This window comes from Setaria viridis, chromosome 2 (assembly GCF_005286985.2).
Source record: "Setaria viridis chromosome 2, Setaria_viridis_v4.0, whole genome shotgun sequence".
NCBI classification, from domain to species: domain Eukaryota; kingdom Viridiplantae; phylum Streptophyta; class Magnoliopsida; order Poales; family Poaceae; genus Setaria; species Setaria viridis.
The window spans coordinates 40,092,136-40,116,532 of record NC_048264.2 but is presented as its reverse complement, the minus strand read 5'-3'; the positions used below and the strand labels follow the sequence as shown (position 1 = coordinate 40,116,532).

The 24,397-nt window shown below is 42.9% G+C and overlaps 4 protein-coding genes across 4 annotated transcripts; 2 read left to right on the top strand and 2 right to left on the bottom strand.

Moving 5' to 3' along the window:
* The first annotated feature begins 109 nt into the window (after positions 1-109).
* On the top strand, positions 110-5,609 carry LOC117842681 (SH3 domain-containing protein 3). The gene is made up of 10 exons (XM_034723181.2): positions 110-293; positions 1,732-1,854; positions 2,078-2,147; positions 3,143-3,291; positions 3,931-4,032; positions 4,125-4,322; positions 4,416-4,478; positions 4,559-4,648; positions 4,728-4,802; positions 5,118-5,609. Exons 1-10 carry the CDS (start codon positions 234-236, stop codon positions 5,232-5,234), a joined length of 1,047 nt encoding a protein of 348 aa, XP_034579072.1. The 5' UTR covers positions 110-233; the 3' UTR covers positions 5,235-5,609.
* A 477-nt stretch (positions 5,610-6,086) lies between these two features.
* LOC117842680 (protein FLX-like 1) lies at positions 6,087-10,087 on the bottom strand. Its single transcript, XM_034723180.2, has 5 exons — positions 9,491-10,087; positions 7,420-7,652; positions 6,906-7,069; positions 6,479-6,555; positions 6,087-6,397 (listed from the first exon to the last, which is right to left on the bottom strand). The coding sequence occupies exons 1-5, from the start codon at positions 9,989-9,991 to the stop codon at positions 6,305-6,307; spliced, it is 1,068 nt and encodes a 355-aa protein (XP_034579071.1). The 5' UTR covers positions 9,992-10,087; the 3' UTR covers positions 6,087-6,304.
* A 1,979-nt stretch (positions 10,088-12,066) lies between these two features.
* LOC117844394 (BTB/POZ and MATH domain-containing protein 3) lies at positions 12,067-12,723 on the bottom strand. Its single transcript, XM_034725106.1, has one exon. It carries the CDS (start codon positions 12,721-12,723, stop codon positions 12,067-12,069), a length of 657 nt encoding a protein of 218 aa, XP_034580997.1.
* A 2,215-nt stretch (positions 12,724-14,938) lies between these two features.
* On the top strand, positions 14,939-23,773 carry LOC117843377 (pre-mRNA-splicing factor ATP-dependent RNA helicase DEAH7). The gene is made up of 16 exons (XM_034723956.2): positions 14,939-15,191; positions 15,298-15,439; positions 15,630-15,845; positions 16,383-16,444; positions 16,564-16,828; positions 16,917-17,096; positions 17,406-17,536; positions 18,149-18,246; positions 18,572-18,674; positions 19,300-19,477; positions 19,876-20,105; positions 20,185-20,364; positions 20,721-20,969; positions 21,453-21,514; positions 21,632-21,784; positions 21,875-23,773. The coding sequence occupies exons 1-16, from the start codon at positions 15,186-15,188 to the stop codon at positions 23,469-23,471; spliced, it is 3,852 nt and encodes a 1,283-aa protein (XP_034579847.1). The 5' UTR covers positions 14,939-15,185; the 3' UTR covers positions 23,472-23,773.
* Positions 23,774-24,397: the final 624 nt, after the last annotated feature.

The following is a 24,397-nucleotide window of genomic DNA, read 5'->3' as shown; positions in this document are numbered from 1 at the left end:
AGGAAGTGTAGTGGGCCTTCTTCACTCGTGAAGAAGAATATCGAGGTGGGCTTCATGGGCCGGGCTCGGCGTCTGTGACGACGTCTAGAAGCGGCGGCGGACGGACGGCGTCGTGGATCGTTTGGAACGGCAGCGTGTCTGGTGACGGTGCCGCCGTCCGTCTGGGTAGCGTCGACGGCGGCTTGTGCGCGGGTTTCGGAGCGAGGAGGGAGACGAGAGGAGCTGGGGGAGAGATGGAGGCGCTAAGGAAGCAGGCGAACAAGTTCAAGGAGCAGGTCGCCAAGCAGCAGCAGGTCCGGATCCCACACCCGAACACTCAATTCTTCCTTGCGCCTCGCGGTTCCGTCTTCCGTGTTCCTGCCGGTGCGCGAAGAAAATGGGCGTGATCCTTCTTGGTTTAGTTGCGCAATGTGTTGCGAGGCTGCCGCCAGGCTATGGCGGCGAGGTTTGCTGCCGGTTTTAGGGGCCTCGCGCTTGTCCTATGGCTGGATCTCGGGGTTTCGATGCAGATTTGCGGTTCTTGGGCCGCGTGTATCTGCGAGCCGTGCGGTTGGAGCTTGAACCCACGGGCTGCGTTTTTAGGATGAATGGGACTTCTTGTGTTCTGTTGAATCTTGCGAATTTAGAGTGTACTGTGAATTGTAAATTGTAGCACTAGTGTGAAACCACGGTTGCAGTTCATTGATTCCATGGCTGCAGGGGAGGTAAAAAGGCATTTTTTATAAGGTTTTATGTTTCGAGTAGGCACTGGATTCAGCACTTGCAGCTCTAGTGTAAGGCGAGGCATCCCTTGTAATAATCATGCCGCTGTATGGACTAGAAAGTCCTTACCTGATGGAAGCGCTGTAAGGACAGATTGGTTGATTATTTTGTCAAGTTGGTTGAAGCATACTATACTGCACTGATTTGACTTCTGCTGTAGGTACGGGAACATGTCCTTTCTGTAAATTAAGATTCAGTACCTCATTATGTTTGGGACTGAGGCGACATGTCTGCATTAGTAATCGGAAACATGTGCCTATTTTGTGAATCTGTATGCATAACCTTCGACTCCTGCCAATGTGGATGTGGCAGTCTGATTGACAGCATATTCACACAAATATACAGGAATGGCATGCCTAGCTTCGCGGGATGATGAATGGTTTTGTTTCCTCCAATTGTTTCTGTATATTGATTGCATAATTGCATTCCTAATAGGCTAGTAGCCATTTTTTATGTTGTAAGTTATCTGCGATACAGTTTTCTCTTGTACTTGGACAATCATGTGTTCTAACAACAGAACTTTTCCTTCTATCTGCACTTACTACCATAATGGTATCAATAGAAAGCTGTCATGCTACTTACAGTTTTTTTTTTGTTTTTGCTGTTTCTTTTTTCAAGTATTTTTTGTTTGTTAATTACAAGAAGCCAGGAGACATAAATGATTCCTGCTATGTTTTTACTTGTTGGTTGTTCCCTAAAGCCATGCTTATAAATCTGAAGCAGACTGACTAAAGTGGGTATTCTATAGTTTGATTATGTGTAGTTTCCTCAGTTCTTCTGTACACGTCCTCAATTGAGGCATCAACTGTCATATCACAAATATGAAACATAGAGAACTCCAAAATGACCTCATGTATGGCCTTATATCTGATGCTACTGTTTTGAAACTACAAATTTGTGATGCAATGTTTACTGGTGCTATAAGGTTAATTCTTTCCTTGCTTACATTTTGTGACTTGACATTTTCAGGCTGTTATAAAGCAGTTCAGTACTACTGGTTATGAGCGCTCAGATTCTGTTGTAATTGATGAGGTTGAACTACAGAGACATCAACAGCTCGATAAATTGTATAGCTCTACTCGTTCTGGAAGGGTAAGACTGGGAGATTCTAGAAAGCCATAAGACCTACCTGATGTGAACACGTGGACTAAAATTGGTGTTTCATTAGCATTGTTCACTGTAGAATGCTAAGCAATAAACTTTAACCATCTGTACTGTAGTGAAATGGAAGTGAAAGTTATATGATTGCAGTATATGCTTTAATGAGTTTCATGATGGTAGTTGCTAAATTTATCTGATGTATACACACTAACAGGATTTCCAGAAGGACATTGTTAGAGCTGGTGAAGGTTTGGTATCTATTGGAAACAAGCATATTGAAGTGGGTATGTGGTTCATGTCAGTTATTCTTGGTTTATTATGTCAGGTTGAGATTCCCTCACAGAATAGGAAAACTGCTATTGCTATTTTTATTGCCTTATTTACATTTTTCTGCATGGTAGAGCCATTAGTTAGGGCTAGAAATAGGATTTCGACCTTCCATAATTTAGCTTAATATGAAGCTATGAACTAGAATGCTAACTTCTGCCTGTAGCTATCTTGGATTATACTGCCTCTATTTCAAAATATAGGGTGTGTTAGGTTTCAAAATTACAAATTTTGAACAACTGTTGTCAAATCTTACACATGTTTAGTACTCCCTCCGTCCCATAAAGAATGTTCATTTAGCCTTCAAAACTTGTCCCACAAAGAGTATTCATATAACTTTCAAACCATCCAACAAAGGCCCTCATAATACCTTCTGGCCCAGTTAACGAATCGATCATTTACTCCCACCATCAATGCCAGACTCGCTAAATAAGGAAGGCTAATAGGTCCGACAATTACTGCAAGCGTGCATGCATAATTAATTCTACTCAGTAATCCATCCGATTAAGAAGAGTTATTAGGGATATTTTGGACTTTTAGCATTGCTACCATCTTGTCTAAAATTTTTTAAACGAACAGTCTTTGTGGGACGGAGGGAGTATACAAAGGATGTATTGTTAGATTCGTATTTCAAGTATCTGTGAATAAGATTTGTTTTCATATCAATTGACAATATATCATAAGAGATATTAATGGTCAAAGTATACTTGGAAAGACTTCCTCGTATCCTACTATGGCTTACAAAAAAAGAAATGGATGCCCTTGCTAACTTGAGATTGAGAAGAATCAGTGAACCACTCCTTTTCAAAGTTATCGCCACTATATTTATAAAAGGTTATTTGTAGCTTAGTTGCTCCAGTTCTGCTTCGGAGCTCGTATGCAAATCCCCTAACTAAACATCTAGTGAAATGGTTTGTGAAACAGTTGCATCTGTTCTTTCATTTGGTCACAGGAACAAAATTTTCAGAGGACTGCTATAGATATGGAGGTGAAAATAGTGCAAGCGATGAGGCCCTTGCAAAAGCAGCATCATTATATGGAGGTGCTTTGAGAAATATTGAGAAAGAGTATGAAGATTTCAACAGAACTTTATCTTCCCAGGTAACTGTTGTGTGTTCTTCGAGTTTATTTCCCACACAGGTCCTCTTTAGTTGGAAGAAATTTTTAGGAATTTAGGTGTAGGGGCTTTTGAAGTCTCTTGTTTGGTTGCCTGTTAGGTGGACAGGAAATATAGGTGGGATGAGGAATGCATATTCGAGGGTATAGCTCTCACAATTTCAAACCTTGGTAGGGTTGCCAATTGAAATGGAATCAAATACCTTTTTGATGGAAGATAGCATCTCAGCCCTTTAAACTGACTTATTTTAGCATGGCTTTACTTTCTGGAAATTCTAGAAATTCCATTAATGGATCCATTTTAAGTTCTTTACTGGAAGTTGCCATTGGCTACCAGAGATTGTACTGACAGCCCAGAATATCGAAAATGTTGGATTTTTTTTAGTAAAATTTCCGCAAGCCCATGGTGATTCAGTTAGCCCATAGATAGAATTGTCTAGTTTCATCAAAACCGAAATGTGAAAAATCTATATCATTCTATATTATGTAGAACAGCCTTTATCAGTTCAAATTTGAGCTCAGCCTCTGAAAGATATTCCATTTTGATATAAATATAAGAACATCTGTGTGTGTTAGATATTTTGATTTCATTTAGATACATTCTTCCATTTGTTGGCGTTTCAGACTATAGACCCATTGAGGGCAATGTCTATGGGTGCACCCCTGGAAGATGCTCGCGGTCTTGCACAGCGTTATAGCCGGATGAGGCATGAAGCTGAGATCCTTGTATGTACTGTTGACTTGATCCTTGCTTCAGAAGAGTAGCTTTCGATTATTGTTACTTGCATGCACCCTGATCCTTCTTGTTTGTTCAACAGTCTGCTGAAATTGCTAGAAGAAAGGCACGGGTCAGAGAAGCTCCAATTCCGGAGCACACTACAAAGCTTCAACAGTCTGAAGCTAAAATGATAGAGCACAAAGCAAGCATGGCTGTGTTAGGAAAGGAAGCAGCAGCTGCGCTTGCGGCTGTTGAATCTCAGCAGCAACGGGTAACCCTTCAGCGGCTGGTTGGCATGGTGAGATTGCCTGCTTATAATAATGGTCATTCTATTGGCATTGTTTTTTTTCATTCATTTGTTTCTTATCCTTGGCCATTCATCTTGTTGAAGGTAGAAGCAGAAAAACTATTCCATCTGAGGTTAGCTGCAATACTTGATGACGTTGAGGCTGAGGTAGAGGACTTTTCACTTTGATTGGTAAGTTCTGAAAATTCGTTTGCATTCCTAATTTTTTTATGAATTCTTTTTTGTAGATGTCCTCTGAGAAGCAGAAGAGAGAATCGGCACCGCCTATTATATCTTCGCATAAGCGTGCTGAGAAAGCCCAATACTTCCTTGCTGAGGTGAAAAATGAGTAACCAGCAGTAAAGAGCAAGTACATGATATTTCCATTTATGCTAACCAATCTTTTTGTTGCTGCAGGCAGTGCATAACTTCAATGGAACGACAGAGAAGGAACTTAGCTTAATTGTTGGTGATTATGTTGTTGTTCGTCAGGTCAGTGTGTTCTTAACAATTTCAGCTGTGGAAGCAATCTATATCCCTCTGTCTTGCAGAACTGTTAACACAATCACAAGTTACTATCATGTCAAAGATTTACCAATTAGTATATGGACACTTGCCCTCCACTCCTGCAGTGAGTCCACAGTGACTGCCTACAGGCTTGATAGGATGAATCAGTCCGTCAGTTACTAAAAAAAGAACCATAACATGGTGGAAGCAATATAGGGATGAATTAGCCTGTCCAATCAAAAACCATTCAAATCTATTCAACTCATTGACTGTCAATACTATTCTGCTTGCCTGCAACAGATTGCTCCCAATGGTTGGGCCGAAGGAGAATGCCGAGGGAAGGCCGGGTGGTTCCCAGCTGCCTATGTTGAGCGGCGCGAAAATATCCCCCCAAATAAAGTTTTCCCGCAAGCATAAGATGGTAAGCAGGTCGATCTGTTTCCACTGTGCAGTGCTTGCTGGTAGCAAATGGCATTCCATGAAGCTTTGGCATTAGGGGAGCTGTAAGCCTGTATGTAACTTGTGACCGGTTTGATGCTTGTATCTTGTACATCTTATATTCTTGTGGTTGTCTAGACTTTAGATAAGACCTGTCTGCGCACGGGGCCTGCGCGCACACTGAAGATGCGGCTTTGCATATGTATAACTATCATCGATGTATCTATCATGTGCTCGCCGGCAGCATAGGTCGTAGACTCAGCTTGTCCCTTCCTCTGCTACTGACGCCTTTCGAATGTAAAGTGATTCTTGCCCCTTTTTGTTTTGGCTATGCATCAGTAGTTCGTTCTGCTATGTTTTTTCTATTGATACCATCGTGCATCAGGGCTGTGATCCGTTTACTCAACCTGCAGAATTTCAGCTTACCTCAAGTGAGATGTCAGGTGGGCTTCCACCGGATACAGCCATGCTAAACTATTTTTCTTTTTACTCGACTTCAGTAGTTGAGAAATTTAGATCATTGGATGGCCAACAGATAGTCGAGATCGTGGGATGGCAACTGATAGCATATGATATTTGCGGCAATATGGCTGTTATCACAAGGGGATTCAATTCAATTCTTAGGCTTATCAACAGCTGAGTTGGGTTTTGCGCGCTCAAATATCCCAAAAATGCAGTACATGAACATATCATGTTAAACATGAATGCATCTGCAACTCGATGGACATCCCAATGACGTAAGAGACGAATTTTCAACTTAGACCTAAGTAGTTAAACGCTTTGCACAATTGAACATCACATCACTTGTACCCCACGGAGAACGATTCACGCTTGATTCAATATCTTATCTCGATTCATAGACAAACGATCACGATTCAGACATCACCTGCAGAAACTATATATATTCACTTATACAGGCTGATAGGAAGATAAGCTAAAAGTAAATCTGTGCGCAATTTGTCAAGCTGTGCTCTATCTACCACAACATTCAAATGGAAGTCACGGCCAAATCTGTGTACACTTCAGTGAATGGGCGAGCAAATCGATATTTATCTCCGCCCAGGTGCCCTTTGCATGTCATAGGCGCCCCAAGCGTGCGTTGCACCAGGTACATACTGGGAGGCAGAATCGGCAGCACTTGCCTGCAATAGAGAAGCCGCTTCAAATGAGGATTAAGGGATGTGAGGTTCTGCAGAAAATGGAGTAGAAGCCACAAGACGTACTTGATTCATGCTGTACCCAGCGTTATAAGGATTTGGGGCAAAATTGGCCTTGGGATTCCCATAGCTTCCAACATAACCTGCATGGTAGTCGCCATGTTAAGTAGGCACATGCCCCATACAGAGATTGAACTTGGGTACAGCTTCACCTATTATGCCAGATTACTAATCAGCTTCACCTATTGCGCCAGGTATTGAACAGACAATACAACATTAAGCACAATTAAGAATATGGTCCGTAGGTTAGATTTTAGCATACATATTTTTTTGCATCTCAAATTCACAATCACTCCGGTGGCATCTTTTAAAACATTATCACAGTTTTATTATCAAGGCCATCCCACCTGATTGTTCAAGTAAGTTGCAGAATTACCATTTGGAACAGAAAAGTTATAGACATGAAAAAGATAGCATCCTAATCAGATCATACCTTGATTGCCTGCAGACATAACAGCCCGTGACCTGCTCTCCGCATTAGCAACCTCAGCTCGAAGTTTTTCCACTTCAGAAGCCACTGAAATCAAATTCTTCTGCATCTCTTGTCCCTGCTCATAACTCTCTGCATATCCTTTCTTCTCAAGCTCAATACCAGATCTGCATGTTGACTCATAAATATCATACAAGTTGAAGAAAGCAAAGGCATTCATTGCAAACCTGCCTCTCTCTATTGCTCAACAGATGATCGAAATTCTATTTAATCTACTTGTTGAACATATCATTCCAGTTTGGAGTGAGGTGCGTTTTTTGACTAGGCGGAACAGCCAAGGTTACAGGACTAGGTGAAAGGGAAGAGAAAAATGGCTAAGACAATGTTTACCAGATGGGGAAGAGGTAAGATAAACCAGGGAAGAGCAGATAAAACATTACTCAGTTGTCCAATACTGAAAAACCTTAGACCTATTTTGAAAGAAAGGGAGTAGGTGAAAGATTTAATAGAGACCTACCTCAAATGTTGTGTTTCGTGTTTGATCTCCTGGATCTCAGCTTTTAGCGCAGAGACCTTCTGCAAGTCTTCTGCTGAACGAGCCAAATCCTGTGTTAACCCCTGGACCTGGCCCATAAGTTCCTGCCTCGCTGCACCCAGGTTTTGAATGTCCAGACGAACTTGCGCAAGCTCTGCTCTCATTTCATGTACTGCTCGGAGCTCCGCTTCCATCTTCATTGACCTCTCATAGACCTGTTAAAATAACCATAAATTAATTTTATTTGACACGAGCAGAGCCGCCTTATTCAACTAAGTCGGGCAGGTCATAGCGTCATAGATTCAAAGGTACATGAACTTGCATGATAATATAGAATGCAAGTATTTGAAAATATTGCCTGAAAATGGGGTCATACCTTAAGCTAAAACATAAAAATTCCACTTATTCAAGTTATGCAGTTTCAAACCTACAACTAATGCAAAGGTTTGCAATTTCATGCGAAATGCACATAAAAGTGTAATAACTAATAAAAATAAAGGATAAATGAACTCGGGTTGGTTCTGCTTCTGCAAGCAGAATACACACAGTGAATCTTGTGGCTTCGAACCAAAGAGTGGATGCACATGATGTTAGACAGGTAGTTCGTAAAAAGAAAATAAGCATGCACATGCTACCATATTTAAAAAAAAACATAAGCGGAGAAACAAAATAGTCTAGCAGAAGTAGTTGAGTTTATATCAAAGCCGTGAATATAGAGCTTGAAAACCTCATATGAACAAAGAATCCAAGTAGGACAACTTCCAGATCTCTCTAGAGGCCGAGGCAGTGTGTTATCAGAATCTAACTGATTTATTAGGATATGCCTGGACTGTATAACACACAGCAAATTTGGAAACTGTTGAGCAACAGCAAATATAAGGAAAAAGACCTACATACACATAAGCATGTCCACAGTATCTGGCTTGTTTAATGTATCTGCAAAAATGAGTGGATAAATGTTGTGCAAACTTAGCATCTAAAGGGGAGAAATCTTGGTGGTTTGTACCAAAAGGGCTGCCTTCTCTGCCTTGCTTAAAATTTCCTCCATATTTTACTAGCTATTCTCTTTTCACTTTATCTCCATTATTTACATACAGGAGGAAGGAGACTAAAAAGAAGATGAGCTTAAGGGGTGTGAAGTTCCAATCCAGTGCAAACTGATACGCTTTCTACCTCAATTGCGACAATGTCATGGACATGGACATGAAAATAAATACAAATCCAGGGTTCTAATTCTGTGGCTTGTCACTTCCACAATTCTAGAAGGCAGCTGCCAAGCTAGCCAAGGCACTAGGCAGCCCTCCTGTCTAGCACCCAATCGCAACCTAGCTCCCTCATTGCCTTGGCAGCCACCAAACCCACTTAGCCAGCCAAAACCTACTGGACTATGAGGCAAACTTGCCTCCATCAATTATATCTAGTGTTACATGGACATGGGTGCGGGTGTACAATTCAGCAGTTTGTTTTCTTTTTGTGTGTGGGGGGTGGGGCACAAATATCAAATGGAATCCAACACAGATGTAGGAATTCGACATGGGTGCGGGGTGCTTGATTCGGCAAAAAAAATTAGGACACATGTGTCCAGGTAGCACTTCTATATGTTCCAGCTGCTGGTACATACAAGCCAAAAAAGGGGAATGCATGCATGCTTTTATCGTTTTGCACGATTTTGGTGGCCTAATGTCATGCACAAATTTGTCATGAAAAGGTTGCAGTTTCCAAATACAAGGCAGGAGTGTCATACAGAACAGAAAATTGATTAATGGCATTACAAGTTCAAAGTTCACATGACCAGTCCCAAATAGATCCACTGCAACACAAAATATACACTGCAACGTCAAATTTAGCACTACATTTGCAAGACTGGGAGCAATTTAGGCACACTAAACAAACATAAGAGAGCCTTCAGGGCTGAAGCCCTACATAGCGTCAATTCTTGGGTCCAATTGAGCATGCTGTTTCCAGATAAGTACGTATTTGCACCCAAATTTGCAATGCATAGAAAAGAAGATACATTCACCACACTAAAGCTCGTGGGGGAGAGCATCCGCACCTCGCGAAGACGTAGGTCGCCCTCCTCCTGAGCGGAGGCGAGCGAGCGCGCGGTGCGGCCGAGCTCGTGCCGCGCGGCGGCGACCTCCTGCACGAGCGCCACGTGCGTCGCGGCCAGCCGCTGGTTCTGCGCTAGCAGCGCGTGCGCCTCGTCGATTTCAGCGCCGAGCCGCTCCTCCAGCGCCGCCACCACGTGCGGCTGGGGCGGCAGGGGGCCGCTGGCGCCACCGACACCGTGGCCGTGGCCCGCGAAATGGCGGAGATGCGGCGGCTGCTCGAGGAAGCTGTCGGGGTGGCCGGGCGGCAGGCGGGACGGGTCGCGGAAGTCATCGGGGTGGTGGTGCGGGGGCAGGCGCGGCGGCTCGCGGTAGTCGTCGATGTGGTGGTGGGGCGGGAGGTGAGGGTGGTGCGGGTGGTGGAGCGGAGGAGGATGCGGGTGGTTGCCAGCGCCGCCGCCGCGGGGGAAGGAGTGGGGGAGTGGGTTGCGGTGGCGGCCGGCCATGGCGAGTCGCCGGAAGCCCGGAACCCTACCGATGGCGTGGTGAGGGTACGACTGTTTTCCCCAAAAACTTGTTTCAGAGCTCAGGAAAGGATGAATTTTGCACGAACCACCTCGGAACTTATTTTGCACGAAAGGATTTATGTTGAACGGTGCAAATCTGAATAACTTGGGCCTGTTTGCCGGATTTTGTGTAGTACATGAATTTTAGAACGTATTTGGAACGGAGGTTTTTCATAGGAAAAGTAAAAGGAATGGATTCCTTTGAAAAGTTTCTTAGTTTTGATGTTTGGAACGGAGGAAAACTGATTCCCATTCCTGAGGAAAGGCTCATGGTCCTTCACAAAACGTAGGAAAAAAAGCATCCAATGAAACCTAAGGAAAAATTTCCTACGGGTGAGCTAGCACTGCACTGCAATTTACTGGAGAGTTTATCCTATCTCGCTGCACTCAATGCTTCACGGTTGTGATTTAAAAAATACTTCATGTATGGTTGTTGCCCATGAGTGACTTCAGAGTAGCAGGTCTCTTGTCACTGCTCAAGTGAATGGCATGCGTGGTAGCTGTAGAGAAACAGAAAATGATGGGGCATTAAGGAAGAAACGAGAGGAGAAAAGAGGAAGGACTAAGATCTTAATCTTATCTTCATGTATCAGCATGAAAACTCAATTTAATTAAAGTGTTTGTTGAAAAATTTAATTAAAGTGGATATGATGAGATTTTGTTTCATGGGTACTAAGTTCCTATTATTTTTCCTGCGATCCAAACACCCGAAAGTTTCCATTCCTGTGTTTTGAAATCCTGTAGTTTTTCATTTCATCATATTCCTTCGTTTTTTCCCATTCCTCTGTTTTGTATCCTACATTCCAAACATGCCCTTATTTGTTTAAAAACAATCCCATTCCTAATAAATCAGGAAAAATGTTGCATAAAAGATCCATTTATCACAGTAACCAATCCGTCACTAACCTTAGGTGGATCCTAACAAAATTTGGGACCTAAAATTGTAATTTGGAAGTTTGATTACCCGGTTGACAGAGCGAAAGCAAAATTAGAAACTTACGATGGATTTTACTTTTTTTTCTTATAAGCATGTTGCAAATTCGGTGCATTTGGCTCAAAGTTTTGAACCGAGAATAATCTTCACAGGGGCAACGAAAGACACCGCATTTTGGCTCAAGCTTTGATACAGAGATAATTTTATAGTGGCTGCGTGAGCCGCACTTTAATACATGTCCAATATGGTGCTAAGGGAGAAAGTGAAGACCAAAAGTTAAATCTCTCGTTGACTAATACTCTTTCCATTTAGATTATAAGTTGTGACGTGGTATGTTTTGCAGCCAGAACCACTCTGTGAGCCGATGATATATGTCTTTTGCAATCACTTAGGCTCATCGCTCTCATCTCGCTGATATAACGGAGATTACCGACATATAGCAACGCAACAAAACTTTTAGCCTGGAACTGTGTTCAAGGGATGAGGGAGCAATTCCAATCAAAAGAAAATTGATATTGTGAGCATTGGGTTCTCCCAAATACCAAGCTCTCATAATACTTGGAAACGTGATATGCATGCATGTGGGTGTCTCGCCTAAACAAAGTTTTTTTTTTTATGATATGGTAAGTTTCACATCACAACCCCTCTGCTAGCACGATGAACCTTTTGTAAGTGCTTTGACTCATCGCTCTCATCTCGCTCGCGTAGACACAGATCACCAACGTATGGCAACGCAACCAAACTTTCAGCATGAAGTGTGTTTATGGGTTGGAGGAGTCAGGCAAGACCGACTTAAACACAAATTAATGGAAAAATCCTCAGAGAGTTTTGTCCAACTACAATAGATTGTAGCGCAAACTGCGAACCACATGCATTTTAAGAATGTAGAACAAATTTATTATCATCATTATATGGGGACATTGTCATTTATTTATGTAATAAGAATATTATAATTATACGTGTATAGCATCCACGCGATCCGAAAAGAAAAAAAATACTCATAAAAACCATTACCAATTCATCCTATCGAGAGGTTTTGGAATACGCTAGCTCATACGACTAGATTATATTCCATGCTCGTTCATACTTGAAAACACCTTAAGAAGAACTTGACGAACGCCTGCCTGAGCCCCAAGCCGACGACCCTCGCGGCGCCCCTCGCGTGATGACGCTTGCACAGCTCGTCCTTGCAGTGGCATGCTAGCCCCAGCACCTCCACGTCACGCTCCTGCACGGCCTCCCCCTCCTTCGCCGCCGACTTCTCGACGACGGTGATGTCGCACCGGACGGCGACGCAGTCGTCCCTGAGGTACCCCGAGAACCAGTCCAGCTTTTGCTTGGCGATGAACTTCGCAACGCCTCGCCTGGTCACGGCCTTCGCCCTGTTATAGGTGAACGTGAAGCTCTCGCTGTGCGGCGGCAGCAGCGACGCCGGGGCGCCGGGGCGGCGGACCAGGGAGAACGTGACCTCGGCGCGGACGTCCTTGGCGGGGACGGCCGCGTCGTCGTCGAGGTTGAGGTACAGGGAGACGAAGCCGGCGTTCTCCCTGAAGTCCCCGTTGGGGTAGAAGTGGATCTTCCACGCGTGGCCTGCCACCTGGAATCGGCTGGACTCAAGGAATTTGCCGGTGCAGTGCATGTCCTTGAGGCGCTTGTAGCCCTCGATCTTGAGCATGTGCGTCTCGGTGGCGGACACCGCGGCGGCGACGGTGGACACGGATATCCCCGTCGGCGACATGGCTGCGGCTGGCCGATGGTCTGTGGGTACCGGAACGCGCGACGACGGGTGACGGCGGCGTTTTTAACACGACGGCAGTGTCGAGTTCTTGTATACTAATACAGGAAGCGGTTAGATCATTGGAAAGTTGGGTAAGATTATGTAGATATAGATATATATAATGGCCGGGTACGTAGACGAAGAAGGTTGAGTTGTAATAATACTTATGTTCTGTTTGGATGCCAAGTACTTTTAGAGTATTTGTAAGTTACTGCGACTCTGAAGAATACTTTAGTTTCTGGAAGATGTTGTGTACTTGGGTGTTTGGATACAGCAAATCTTCTAGTTTTTAAAAGCATGGTATTGTTAAAATTAGTTTTTCAGAGTTATAAACTTTACTTGAGATTGACTTTTTCACCACAGTGTTGCATGCTTTTGACTAGTATACTCCCTCTGTTTCAAATTGTAGATCGTTTTAACTTTTTTAGATTTATAGATGTTTGTATACATTTAGACATACACTATATTTATGTGCATAGCAAAAACTATGCACCTTGAAAAGCCAAAACGACCTACAATTTGAAATGGATGGAGTATAATTCAATATGACCCCATAATCTGCTTCAGTTTCGAGGATATCAAATGCATTTGGTTTATACATCTGTTGTTCATGATTTGTTGGTATTACCTATCATCATGTATTGTATGGAGTTCAGTGATGGTTGAAAGCTTTTAGATCAATTAAGCGTCATGCATTGAGAGGAGTTGACCATGGTATCAAAATGTCATGACTCATGAGTGAACTAATATAAAATGCACTTCTTTTGGTACTTGGATAAATTGGTTACAACATCGAGGCCCTTTTGTCATGTTTTCCTGGCTCCATGGAGTATAGCAGATACTCAAAAGAATCAATTCATATATGTGGTTCTTTAATTTCTTGTGTGGGGCAGGAGAAAATCCTACAAGGAGATGCCAATGTGGTGAATGGTTCTATGTGCTTCTAGTGCATGTTACATCAAAAAATGATTTTGAAGCAACAACTGAGATGTGTATATATAATTGGCTCGCGTTTTTTAAATATTTTGTCTAACTATAAGTCAATATTTATCCCACGAGACTTTTCCAGATTTAAATTTCAGATTTGATTGTGCATGCACAAGATGCTATAAAAAGTGTGGTAGCATTGTTTTTTTGCAATTTTATTTTAGCAAAGCTACACCATGTGAGTGATTGGTTGACATGCTCCAAGCTTGATTGATCGGGGAGGGCTATGGACGTCAACCATCTACTCACGGCTAGTGAACTTTAATCGGCTTTTGAATTTCTTATTTAGTGCACACAAAAAGATGGATTGGACAGCATGGCAGCACCTCCAAACACATAGTATCATGAAAAGAGTACATTGCAACATAAATTTTGTTTTAAGGCATGCGGTCGAACGCTCTGGCCACGTTGGATAGGGTCCCTTGCCCTCTTGGATCTTGCCAGGTGGTTGGGTTAAGTTGGAAAAGAAATAGGAAATTTATCACTGAAAAATACTAGTGAAACGATTTAAAAGGGCTCTTTTTTTCAAATTTTAGGATTTTTATTGTTTTTGTTTTTCATTTTTATGGTTGTCATTTTGGTTCTCACTTTTCCCTAAAATATGATAATGCTCAAAAACAAGCTCCAATAAAACGAGTTTCTCTGTGTTTCATTTTGATTCCTACATATATGAGAGAAAACATTGGGTTGTTTGGACTCAGCTCATTGGAGCTCATAAATTTAGAAGCAAACATAAGCTACTCTTGATTTCTAGTCTAGCTTGAGATGATATTGCAACGTCGAATTTAACCAATAAACCTAAGTTTTGCTTAGTGGAATAGTTAAATGCTCCAAGTGGATGCCTGGACACAAATTGGAATGTGTATAGATGTGATTTTTATTCGAAAAGTGTATAGATGTGTGATTCTACTCTATAAAAAAGTTATGATCCCAATGAAGCATCAGAGTTTTTTTTATCGATTCTTGCACGATTGAGAACCATATTCTTGGTTCCAAAAGCCTGAGTATACAAATTTCTGATTGTTTCTCAAATTGATTTCAAATTCAAATCCGTCCCTCCCTCCCTACCGAATACCGACATGATAATTTCGAAAAAAATACCGACATGACTAACCGAACCGACCTTACGGCTTTACTTGGCTTTGACAATTTGCACACTGACCCCGCCTATCCACAAAAATTTCCCAATCCCCACTCCCCTTCAGATTCGGGGACCCAAATTCGAGCGACCTTCGCCGCCTCCCCCGGCCTCTCTCGCCGCCACCGTCGCCCGCGCTCTCCCCGCATGCCGCTCGCGCGCCGCCGCATCGCGGCCAAGCCCTAGCCGCCGTCGCCGCTGCAGCAGCAGGGGGTCGCCTCCTACCTCCCCGAGCTGCCGATCCGAGGCGACTCAGTGCTGGTCCCCGACTTCCGAGTCGTCCCCGGCGACCATCACCATGGAGGTAACGGACGCTAAACTGAGCTAGTGCGTGTGCGCTTCGAGGCCGTTTGCGTGCTTGCGCTTACGTTTGAGACGGCTTCCGTGTTTGCTTCGTTTTCGTCGTGCAGGGGAACGGGAACGGGAACGGGAACGGGGAGGTCGACCTGGACGCGACGATGACCACCCTGGGCCCAGAGGACAACACGGCGCAGGGGCTGATTCTGCCGAGTAAGGTCATGTACCGGCCGCAGACAGGGAAGTCCGTCCTAGGTATGAATCTGGTGCTTGTGCAGTGTGTGGTGTCCGTTTACTGAATGCTTAGGTGCAGTATGACCCATTTTGCTTGGTAGTTTGCTTTGGCCTGATTAATAATGTGCAGGCTTGTGAACTGATTAGTGATTGCAGTCCTGTCGTTGCTGTAGAGTTTCAGTGAACTAACTCTAGGTCTGTGCTCTGGCAGGTCTTGACGACCTCGCCCGCAGGAAGCGGGGATCGGAAGGCAGCAATGTGTTTAAGCCACCCCCTCCCAAGGTAGCTGTTGCGGTTGATTCCGTTGATGAAGATGAGAAGCCAGCACCTGGCGAGAATGATACGACGAGCCTGTCCACAGCAGGTCGCAGTAATTCATCACGACGCTATCGAGGAAGTGGTTCTGATGATAAAACATCTTCGAATGGTGCGTCTTGTTCTTGAATGAAATACTTGAGCTGTATTAATCTAATCACAACTCCTATAGCGTGGCGACCAAAAATGTCCAAACTTTTAGTTGATCACCATCCGTGAGGTTAGTCGTTAGTGGAGGGTGGTTTTCAGGTTTGAGGTTCTGGTGGCTGTGGCCTGTGGAGCTTAGAGGAAGGCTCAAGGCGGCAGCTGCACCGGCAGTGTGCTGCAGTGCTGTGGTGTGGCGAGGTGCCAGAGTCAGCGGTGCTGACTGAAGGGGAATGGTAAAACCGAGTGGTTAGTGAGGGAGGAGTGGTGTGGCGGTGGCAAATCTGGTGGTGGGAACACCGCTGGAGATGGGAGGATGTGGGTGTTTCGGGTGAATCCCTTTCAAGGCTGTCTACTGAAGTCGTATCAGGAAAGAGTAACCTAATGTATAATGCTTCCTTTAGCTGATATATAGACCCTTCTAGTGCTATGTTTTTATGGTAATTCATTTGCACTCATCTGTAAGCTGTAACTAAATCTTTCTCTTCGTTTTTGGAACCAACAGTTGCTGATGAGGATGAAAGGATCCCAACACCCAGCCGTCGGGATGAGGCCCGCCGGCAAGAGGTCAGTATCACATGGAAAATACATTTCTGCCTGTTTGTTTGGAAATTACATCAATAATTTTATTAGTTTTATCTGGGCCTTATTAACAAGTCAAAATTTCTATGTGTGTTGCTTTACAGGCCCACATCTCTAGAAGCTCTCAAGGTTCACGTGCTCATGACACTCCTCGTAGTTATGACTACTATGATGATAGAGGATCCCGTGATAATCGTGGTGACCATGAGAGATCTGCATCCATTGGCTATAGCAGCAGTGGAAGGCGAAGATACCATGATGATAGGGAATCTCATACTAGGCGTGATGAGCGTGAGAGATCTACGTCCATTGATTACGCTAACAAGAGAAGTCGACATGGGCATGGCTCGAGAAGTTCAAGAACACCTGGTAACTTTCTGGCTTCGCATTGTTTTTTAACTAACTCACTGGCTTGACACTTCACTCATATGAGTATGGTTGTCGTTGCAAATGTTAGCAAGATCTGATTGGGATGATGGACGCTGGGAATGGGAAGATACACCTCGTCGAGATTACCGTGACGATCGACCTGGCTCCCGAAGGCAGCATCCAACACGATCTCCTATGCTTGCTGCTGCATCCCCAGATGCACGCTTGGTGTCTCCTTGGTTAGGAGGGAATACACCACGTTCGGCAGGTAAATTGAGCTCAGCTAGAATATCTTCAAGACTGCTTTGTTTCTAATTATTAAATGAGCCTGCTCGGAAGTGCTTGCTGCAGCTGCAGCTGCAGCTGCTGCAGATAAGCACTCTCTGGCTGTGCATATTTCTTTTTTGAGCTGTGCAGACAAGCACTTCTGAACACACTCAATATATTCTTTACATCGCAGTCACCTGAATGAGCCTACCCCAACTTGCTTGGGACTGAAAGGCTATGTTGTTGTTGTTGTTGCAGTAACCTGAATGAATCACTAAACTAATCATATCGTATTGTTGTGAATGTCCAGCATCCCCGTGGGATAATGTATCCCCTTCACCTGCCCCGATACGTGCTTCTGGTTCCTCAAAAGGGTCTTCTTATTCAGGTTCCGGTGGAAGATCGCACCAGCTCACCTTTTCATCAACAACTGGTTCTAGTGTAAGCTATAATTTGATTTTATACAACATACTTTCACTTCATGCTATCACATGTGAATTTGAATTCTATTTTCTACCGCATAATTTAATCAAGTATATGCTTTTGTCCAGCCATACAGCCATCCATTTTTATAGTGTTTTTGACAAGGGTCAGTGGCTACTTCTAGTGTAGAGTCTGTAACGCGAGGGTCTATGCAATTTATTTATTTTGTTTGGCTGAACATGCACACCTCAGTGCCTGTTTTATGCTGGTCCTCTTTCTTTAGGTTGATTCATACTTAAATTTAATTGAACAATGCAGTCATGATCTAGGATTGTCATTGAGTATGTGGTTAATTACTATATAAATAGCTTTATGGTAATCTATGGTTAGGATTTCTTAATTCTCATATTAGGAATCAATCTTTGTTTTATGTATAGTCATTTAGTCAATCAACTTCGTGAATTTTTATTATGTATAGTCAATCAACATACTGATAGCAACCTGGTGAGTTGATGATCATTGAATTCCATGTTTCTTTAGTTTGCCTTTTAGACTCTTGCAACGTTCTCCTTTTATTTCCTCAACATTATCATAAGCTACAAGTCTATAACTGCTACCTTGTTATCCCAGGTCATCGATGCTGATAGAAGCCCCTCAAATCCTGATAGGAACCATGAGCTAACCGAGGAAATGATGCAAGAGATGGATTATAATGCTGATCGTGCATGGTAATTTTCCTTATAAACATTGCTTAGTTTTTTTTACAGAAGGTCAATGTTACAGGTGCTGTATGATCTTTGTTGGCACAAAAGCATATAAGCAAAAGCTTTCCGTTTCTGCATGTTGCAATGTTTGCTTCCAAACTGCTAGTGGCAAAGTATACTTTTTATATAATTATTAGTTTACATATTGAAATCAATTGTGAACATTTTCTATTTGTATTTAGCACACAATCCCAATTTATTGTACCTTAGCGTGCTTTCTTCACTGTTCTAGTGGTCATAGAATACCAAATATAATTAACCACTCCTCTAACCTTTGCAAATTCTTCAGGTATGACTGTGAAGAACACACCACCATGTTCGATGGTGATAATGCTATGTATCATGATGACAGTTCATACAAAAAGAAGGAAGCAGAGATGCCGAAGAAGCTGGTAAGTTCCTTTTTTGTTTACCTATATGGTACTCCCAAGTCTTCATCGTAACCCTCATAGTTCTGGCCCTTTAATCTTTATGAGTCGGGCTTATCACTATAGAACTGTGAAGATGTGAACATTGATGGTAAATAGATAAAGAGAACAGATGCCGTGCTTCTAGCTAGATTTGGGCCTACTGAAATTGCCCTGTACTTTGGCTTCACATTTCATGTAGCCACCTGATATTCTACTAGCGAAATGCCAGCAAAAACTGATAGTAGGCAATAACAATACAATCATCCTAGACACATGCTTTGTTTTCCTTGGTCTTATTCTTCGACTTCCTATCTTCTAGCAACATATTGGGTTTTACCCCTACTGAATTCATGATCCTGATGAGATTGATAGCATATGAGGTGCACCATCACTGGAAATTGTATTCATCTTATTGTATGGGTCATAATTTGATATAACTACTTTCAGTGTAGCCAAACTGTGCGTGCAGAAATTGAACGCTAATCCAAGATTTTTTCCCCAATATTTCAATTGTTCCAGTAAAGATTGTAGTTTTGTTGCCTTAACTTTTACGGTATGTGCTATGCACTTGTACTCTGTTTTTGACAGCTATTTCTCTTTGTTGCAGACTCGCAGAGATGGTAGTCTGATGACCCTTGCTCAAAGCAAAAAGATGTCACAGATGACTGCTGATAATGCTCAGTGGGAGGATAGACAATTGTTGAGATCTGGAGCTGTTAAAGGAACAGAAGTCCAGACTGAATTTGATGATGAGGATGAGCGGAAAGTAATACTTCTTGTGCATGGTATGTTATTTGCCTATCAAGGCTTCCTTCTAGTTGTTTGAGATTTGTGATTCAGTAAGCTTCTTAATCACACCACACATGTTACTATGTTAGAAATCATCCCTTGGTTACATGGAAGATTTCATGAATGTAAACAATTCCTGTGAAAAACATTAAGCATGTTGGAAACACATTTTCCAACATGAATGTAAACACATTTTCCAATTTTATGTCAACCGGAAAGTTAATACTATCGTAATCTGGGGCCCTCATGCCATTATCTGTACTACATAAGAAAGAAAGATAAAGTAACATGTGTGTTAACATATTATTCTTTTACTTGTGGACAAGGCTTCCTGCCTATTTACAGTATCCTGATGCAGTTGAAGTTGAGAAGCTAACGACTTAATTTTTGGCAGACACAAAGCCTCCGTTCCTGGATGGACGAGTTGTATTTACAAAACAAGCAGAACCTGTAATGCCGCTGAAGGATCCTACATCCGATATGGCTATTATTTCACGCAAAGGTTCTACTCTGGTTAGGGAAATCCGTGAAAAGCAGAGCATGAATAAATCAAGGCAACGATTTTGGGAGCTTGCTGGATCTAAGCTTGGGAACATCTTGGGTGTTGAGAAAACGGCTGAACAGGTAGCTTATTTCCACATTGTATATGTGTTCTGAAAATACAGTTCCATATCCTTTATCTTACCCACCTTTTAAAATTCAGGTTGATGCAGATACTGCTGTTGTTGGTGACCAAGGAGAGATTAATTTTAAAGAAGAAGCAAAGTTTTCTCAACATATGAAGGAAAAAGTAGAAGCTGTCAGTGATTTTGCCAAATCAAAATCTCTTGCTCAACAAAGACAGTATCTTCCCATATTTACTGTCCGGGATGATCTGCTACAGGTTTGTACTTGGGTTTGTAAATTTATCACGAGCTTTTTAGTTGTGTTGTGATTTTCATCTTACTTTCGTCTACTTCATGGAATTTAGTGCATCTGAAATCTGTACCATATGTTCTGTATACTGTAAAGGTTCAACATCCAAAAGGATTGAAATTTTGAGCTATGCCTTTGGTGAATGAGGAAACACCAATGCATAAGGAGAAATGACAACTCTGATAATTTTATATTAAACATCCTTTTGGATTCCTTGTGCATATGCCATGCTTGAGGCGAATACTTCAATTTTTATATTTAGTTTCTTTGAAATGTAGTAGCCCAGTTTGTTAATAACCTAGTCTTATTCATGTTATTGGGCAGGTTGTGCGTGAAAATCAAGTAGTTGTGGTTGTTGGTGAAACTGGTTCTGGGAAGACTACTCAACTAACTCAGTATCTGCATGAGGATGGATATACTACCACAGGAGTTGTTGGTTGTACCCAACCAAGGCGTGTGGCTGCCATGAGTGTTGCTAAGCGAGTCAGTGAGGAAATGGAGACTGAGCTGGGAGATAAAGTTGGATACGCCATACGATTTGAGGATGTCACTGGTCCAAACACTATAATAAAGGTAAACTGCTAGTGACTTTCTTTGTTTATAGGCTGAAGTTCAAGCACATTTAGACCTTTGTCCTTCTATCTCAGGGTTTAGTGTTCTTTATTGTTATTACGTGTTTAGGACTTTAGGTACTGCATGTGTTTCTGCTCGAATATAGCCTTGTAGGAGGGCTAATTATAGGTCTTATAGGCAAAGCACTATCATTTGTGATCACATCTGACCACTTGGCTGAAACTTGGGCCTGATTTACATTGTAAATTAAGTCACACTAACTTTGGTCAAGTTTTAGTTGCTTAGTATGTTTTTTTCTGCCTTCCTGACAAATAGCAAAATTAATTGCTGGCTTTGTCATCACATCTGACCACTTGGCTGAAACTTGGGCCAGATTTACATTGTAAATTAAATTACTTCAACTTTGGTCAAGTTTTAGTTGCTTAGTACGGCTTTCCTACCTTCCTGACAAATAACAAAGTTAATTTGTTCGCCCATTTGCAGTATATGACAGATGGAGTGCTGCTCCGTGAAACCTTGAAAGATGCTGACCTTGACAAGTATCGGTATGTTGCTAACTTCTCCCTTCCTTTCTCAGTATTTGATAGAGCATGGGATATCAGATAGTTTTAATATGACTTGCCATACTAAAGCTTTTTCCCCCCCTCGCCTTTCTTTTGTAGTGTTATCGTCATGGATGAAGCACATGAGAGGTCACTCAACACTGATGTTTTATTTGGTATATTGAAGAAGGTTGTTGCACGCAGACGGGATTTTAAACTAATCGTCACATCTGCAACCCTAAATGCAGACAAGTTCTCCAAGTTCTTTGGAGGGTAAGATAACCTGATAGGTATCTTTATTCCAAGTAAAATCTTTGCCATGCTTACCTGTGCAAGCTTGCTAACTCTCTCCTTTCTTTGCAGCGTGCCGGTATTCCATATCCCAGGCCGGACGTTCCCAGTTAACATTATGTTCAGCAAAACGCCATGCGAGGACTATGTGGAAGGGGCAGTGAAGCAGGCAATGACTATCCACATCACCAGTGGCCCTGGTGATATTCTCATTTTCATGACTGGGCAGGAGGAAATCGAGGCTACCTGCTATGCTCTTGCTGAACGCATGGAGCAGCTGATATCATCGTCCACCAAGACTGTGCCTAAGCTGGAGATTCTGCCGATCTACTCGCAGTTGCCAGCTGACTTGCAAGCCAAGATCTTTCAGAAGGCTGAAGAGGGTGCTCGCAAATGTATAGTTGCTACCAATATTGCTGAGACCTCATTGACAGTGGATGGTATCTTCTACGTCATCGATACTGGATATGGGAAGATGAAGGTGTACAACCCACGGATGGGTATGGATGCCCTCCAGGTTTTCCCTGTCAGTCGGGCAGCTGCTGACCAGCGTGCGGGTCGAGCAGGAAGAACTGGCCCTGGCACCTGCTATAGGCTGTTCACAGAATCAGCCTACCAGAATGAGATGCTCCCTAACCCTGTGCCAGAGATCCAAAGGACCAACCTGGGGAATGTGGTGCTTTTACTGAAATCTCTGAGAGTTGAAAACTTGCTTGATTTTGATTTCATGGACCCTCCTCCCCAGGAGAATATCCTCAACTCCATGTATCAACTCTGGGTATTAGGAGCCTTGAACAATGTTGGTGGCCTTACAGAAATTGGCTGGAAGATGGTGGAGTTCCCATTGGACCCGACTCTAGCAAAGATGCTTCTCATGGGAGAGCAGCTAGGGTGCCTTGATGAGGTGCTGACCATTGTTTCCATGCTATCGGTACCCTCGGTTTTTTTCCGGCCCAAAGATCGAGCAGAGGAGAGTGATGCAGCACGGGAGAAGTTCTTTGTCCCTGAGTCCGACCACCTGACACTCCTGAACGTGTATCTTCAGTGGAAGTCTAACCAATACCGAGGAGACTGGTGCAATGATCACTTCCTCCATGTCAAGGGTCTCCGTAAGGCTCGGGAAGTGAGATCTCAGCTGCTGGACATACTGAAAACCCTGAAGATCCCCCTTACATCATGCCATATGGAATGGGACGTGGTGAGGAAAGCTATCTGCTCTGCTTACTTCCACAACTCTGCCCGATTGAAGGGTGTCGGGGAGTATGTCAACTGCCGGAACGGGATGCCTTGCCATCTGCACCCCAGCAGTGCACTCTACGGCCTCGGCTACACTCCAGACTACGTCGTCTACCACGAGCTTGTCCTGACCACCAAGGAGTACATGCAGTGCGTTACCGCGGTTGACCCGCAATGGCTAGCGGAGATGGGTCCCATGTTTTTCTCAGTGAAGGAGACAGACACTTCCCTTCTGGACCACAAGAAGAGGCAGAAGGAAGAGAAGACGGCAATGGAGGAAGAGATGGAGAAGCTGAGGCAGGAGCAAGCCGAGGCGGCGCGAATTGAGAAGGAGAAGGAGCGGGAGAAGAGAGCTAAGCAGCAGCAGCAGGTTGCTATGCCTGGTCTGAAGAAGGGCGCAACATATCTGAGGCCCAGAAAAATGGGTTTGTAGATAAAACCTCGAGTAAACTACTCCCTCTGTTCTGATTTACATGACGCTGGTTAGCTCAAATTTGAGCTAAGCAACGTCAAATAAAAAAGAACGGAGGGAGTACTAAACTTTAGCAGTGTACTGCGTTGCTAGGCTGAAATCACCTGTACAATAGCCTTGCTAATTCATGAGGTAATGTAGCCTGTACTATGCCGCATGCAAAACACAAGAACACACATGATCGTGAATGTAACAGCTACAGCATCGAGAAGTGAAAAAACAAAAGAAAAAAAAGGGGTGCATCGGACCAGATTTTGCATCAACTGGTTTTAGCAGAGAACTGTTAATGGACGTCGTATATTTGATCTCCGTATTTTGTTAAATCCAGGGTGCAGGTGCTTCAAAAGTTCCTTTTGTCGATGTCTGTACACTGACTGCCGCGATTCGAGCCCACGACATCATAAACATGTAATCTGTCAAAATGCTTTACAACAAAGAAAAAAAAAACTTAACTATGGCTGCTGGGATCCGTGCCCAGGTCTCCACGGCCACAACATGGAATTCTCACCACTAAACTACATTGGATGCTTGCTTTCTGGTATCGTAATACCAAAAACAATCCTAGTAATCTCTTTGCAAAGTGCAAGTTTACGATTCACTCGAATGTTTTTTTTTTGCGACGACACCCGCATGGATGCTAATAAATCTATTGATTAATGTTTACAGAACTAATATTATAATTCTAAAGATATATAATTATATATGAAACTTTAGTGATTTTTTTTGAGTAACCAACTTCAGTGAATTTGATGTCACAAATTTAGGACATAAAAATATACTTGCTTAACCACAGAAAAACTCTCTTTTTATTCTGCAAATACTATTTCCTATTTGTCTTGCTGCAAGCTAGCACATCACTAATTCATAAACGGCACCTCTGGGCAACT

What these genes read in the sequence shown, in the direction of transcription:
- LOC117842681 (XM_034723181.2), top strand. Translation starts at nt 234, where the DNA reads ATGGAGGCGCTAAGGAAGCAGGCGAACAAGTTCAAGGAGCAGGTCGCC. An exon ending in AAACAAGCATATTGAAGTGG is followed by an intron (nt 2,148 to 3,142) that starts GTATGTGGTTCA and finishes ATTTGGTCACAG; the next exon opens with GAACAAAATTTTCAGAGGAC. An exon ending in ATTATGTTGTTGTTCGTCAG is followed by an intron (nt 4,803 to 5,117) that starts GTCAGTGTGTTC and finishes TGCCTGCAACAG; the next exon opens with ATTGCTCCCAATGGTTGGGC.
- LOC117842680 (XM_034723180.2), bottom strand. Translation starts at nt 9,991, where the DNA reads ATGGCCGGCCGCCACCGCAACCCACTCCCCCACTCCTTCCCCCGCGGC. An exon ending in GCGACCTACGTCTTCGCGAG is followed by an intron (nt 7,653 to 9,490) that starts GTGCGGATGCTC and finishes TTATTTTAACAG; the next exon opens with GTCTATGAGAGGTCAATGAA. An exon ending in CTGGGTACAGCATGAATCAA is followed by an intron (nt 6,398 to 6,478) that starts GTACGTCTTGTG and finishes TCTCTATTGCAG; the next exon opens with GCAAGTGCTGCCGATTCTGC.
- LOC117844394 (XM_034725106.1), bottom strand. Translation starts at nt 12,723, where the DNA reads ATGTCGCCGACGGGGATATCCGTGTCCACCGTCGCCGCCGCGGTGTCC.
- LOC117843377 (XM_034723956.2), top strand. An exon ending in ATGAGGCCCGCCGGCAAGAG is followed by an intron (nt 16,445 to 16,563) that starts GTCAGTATCACA and finishes GTTGCTTTACAG; the next exon opens with GCCCACATCTCTAGAAGCTC. An exon ending in GAATACACCACGTTCGGCAG is followed by an intron (nt 17,097 to 17,405) that starts GTAAATTGAGCT and finishes GTGAATGTCCAG; the next exon opens with CATCCCCGTGGGATAATGTA.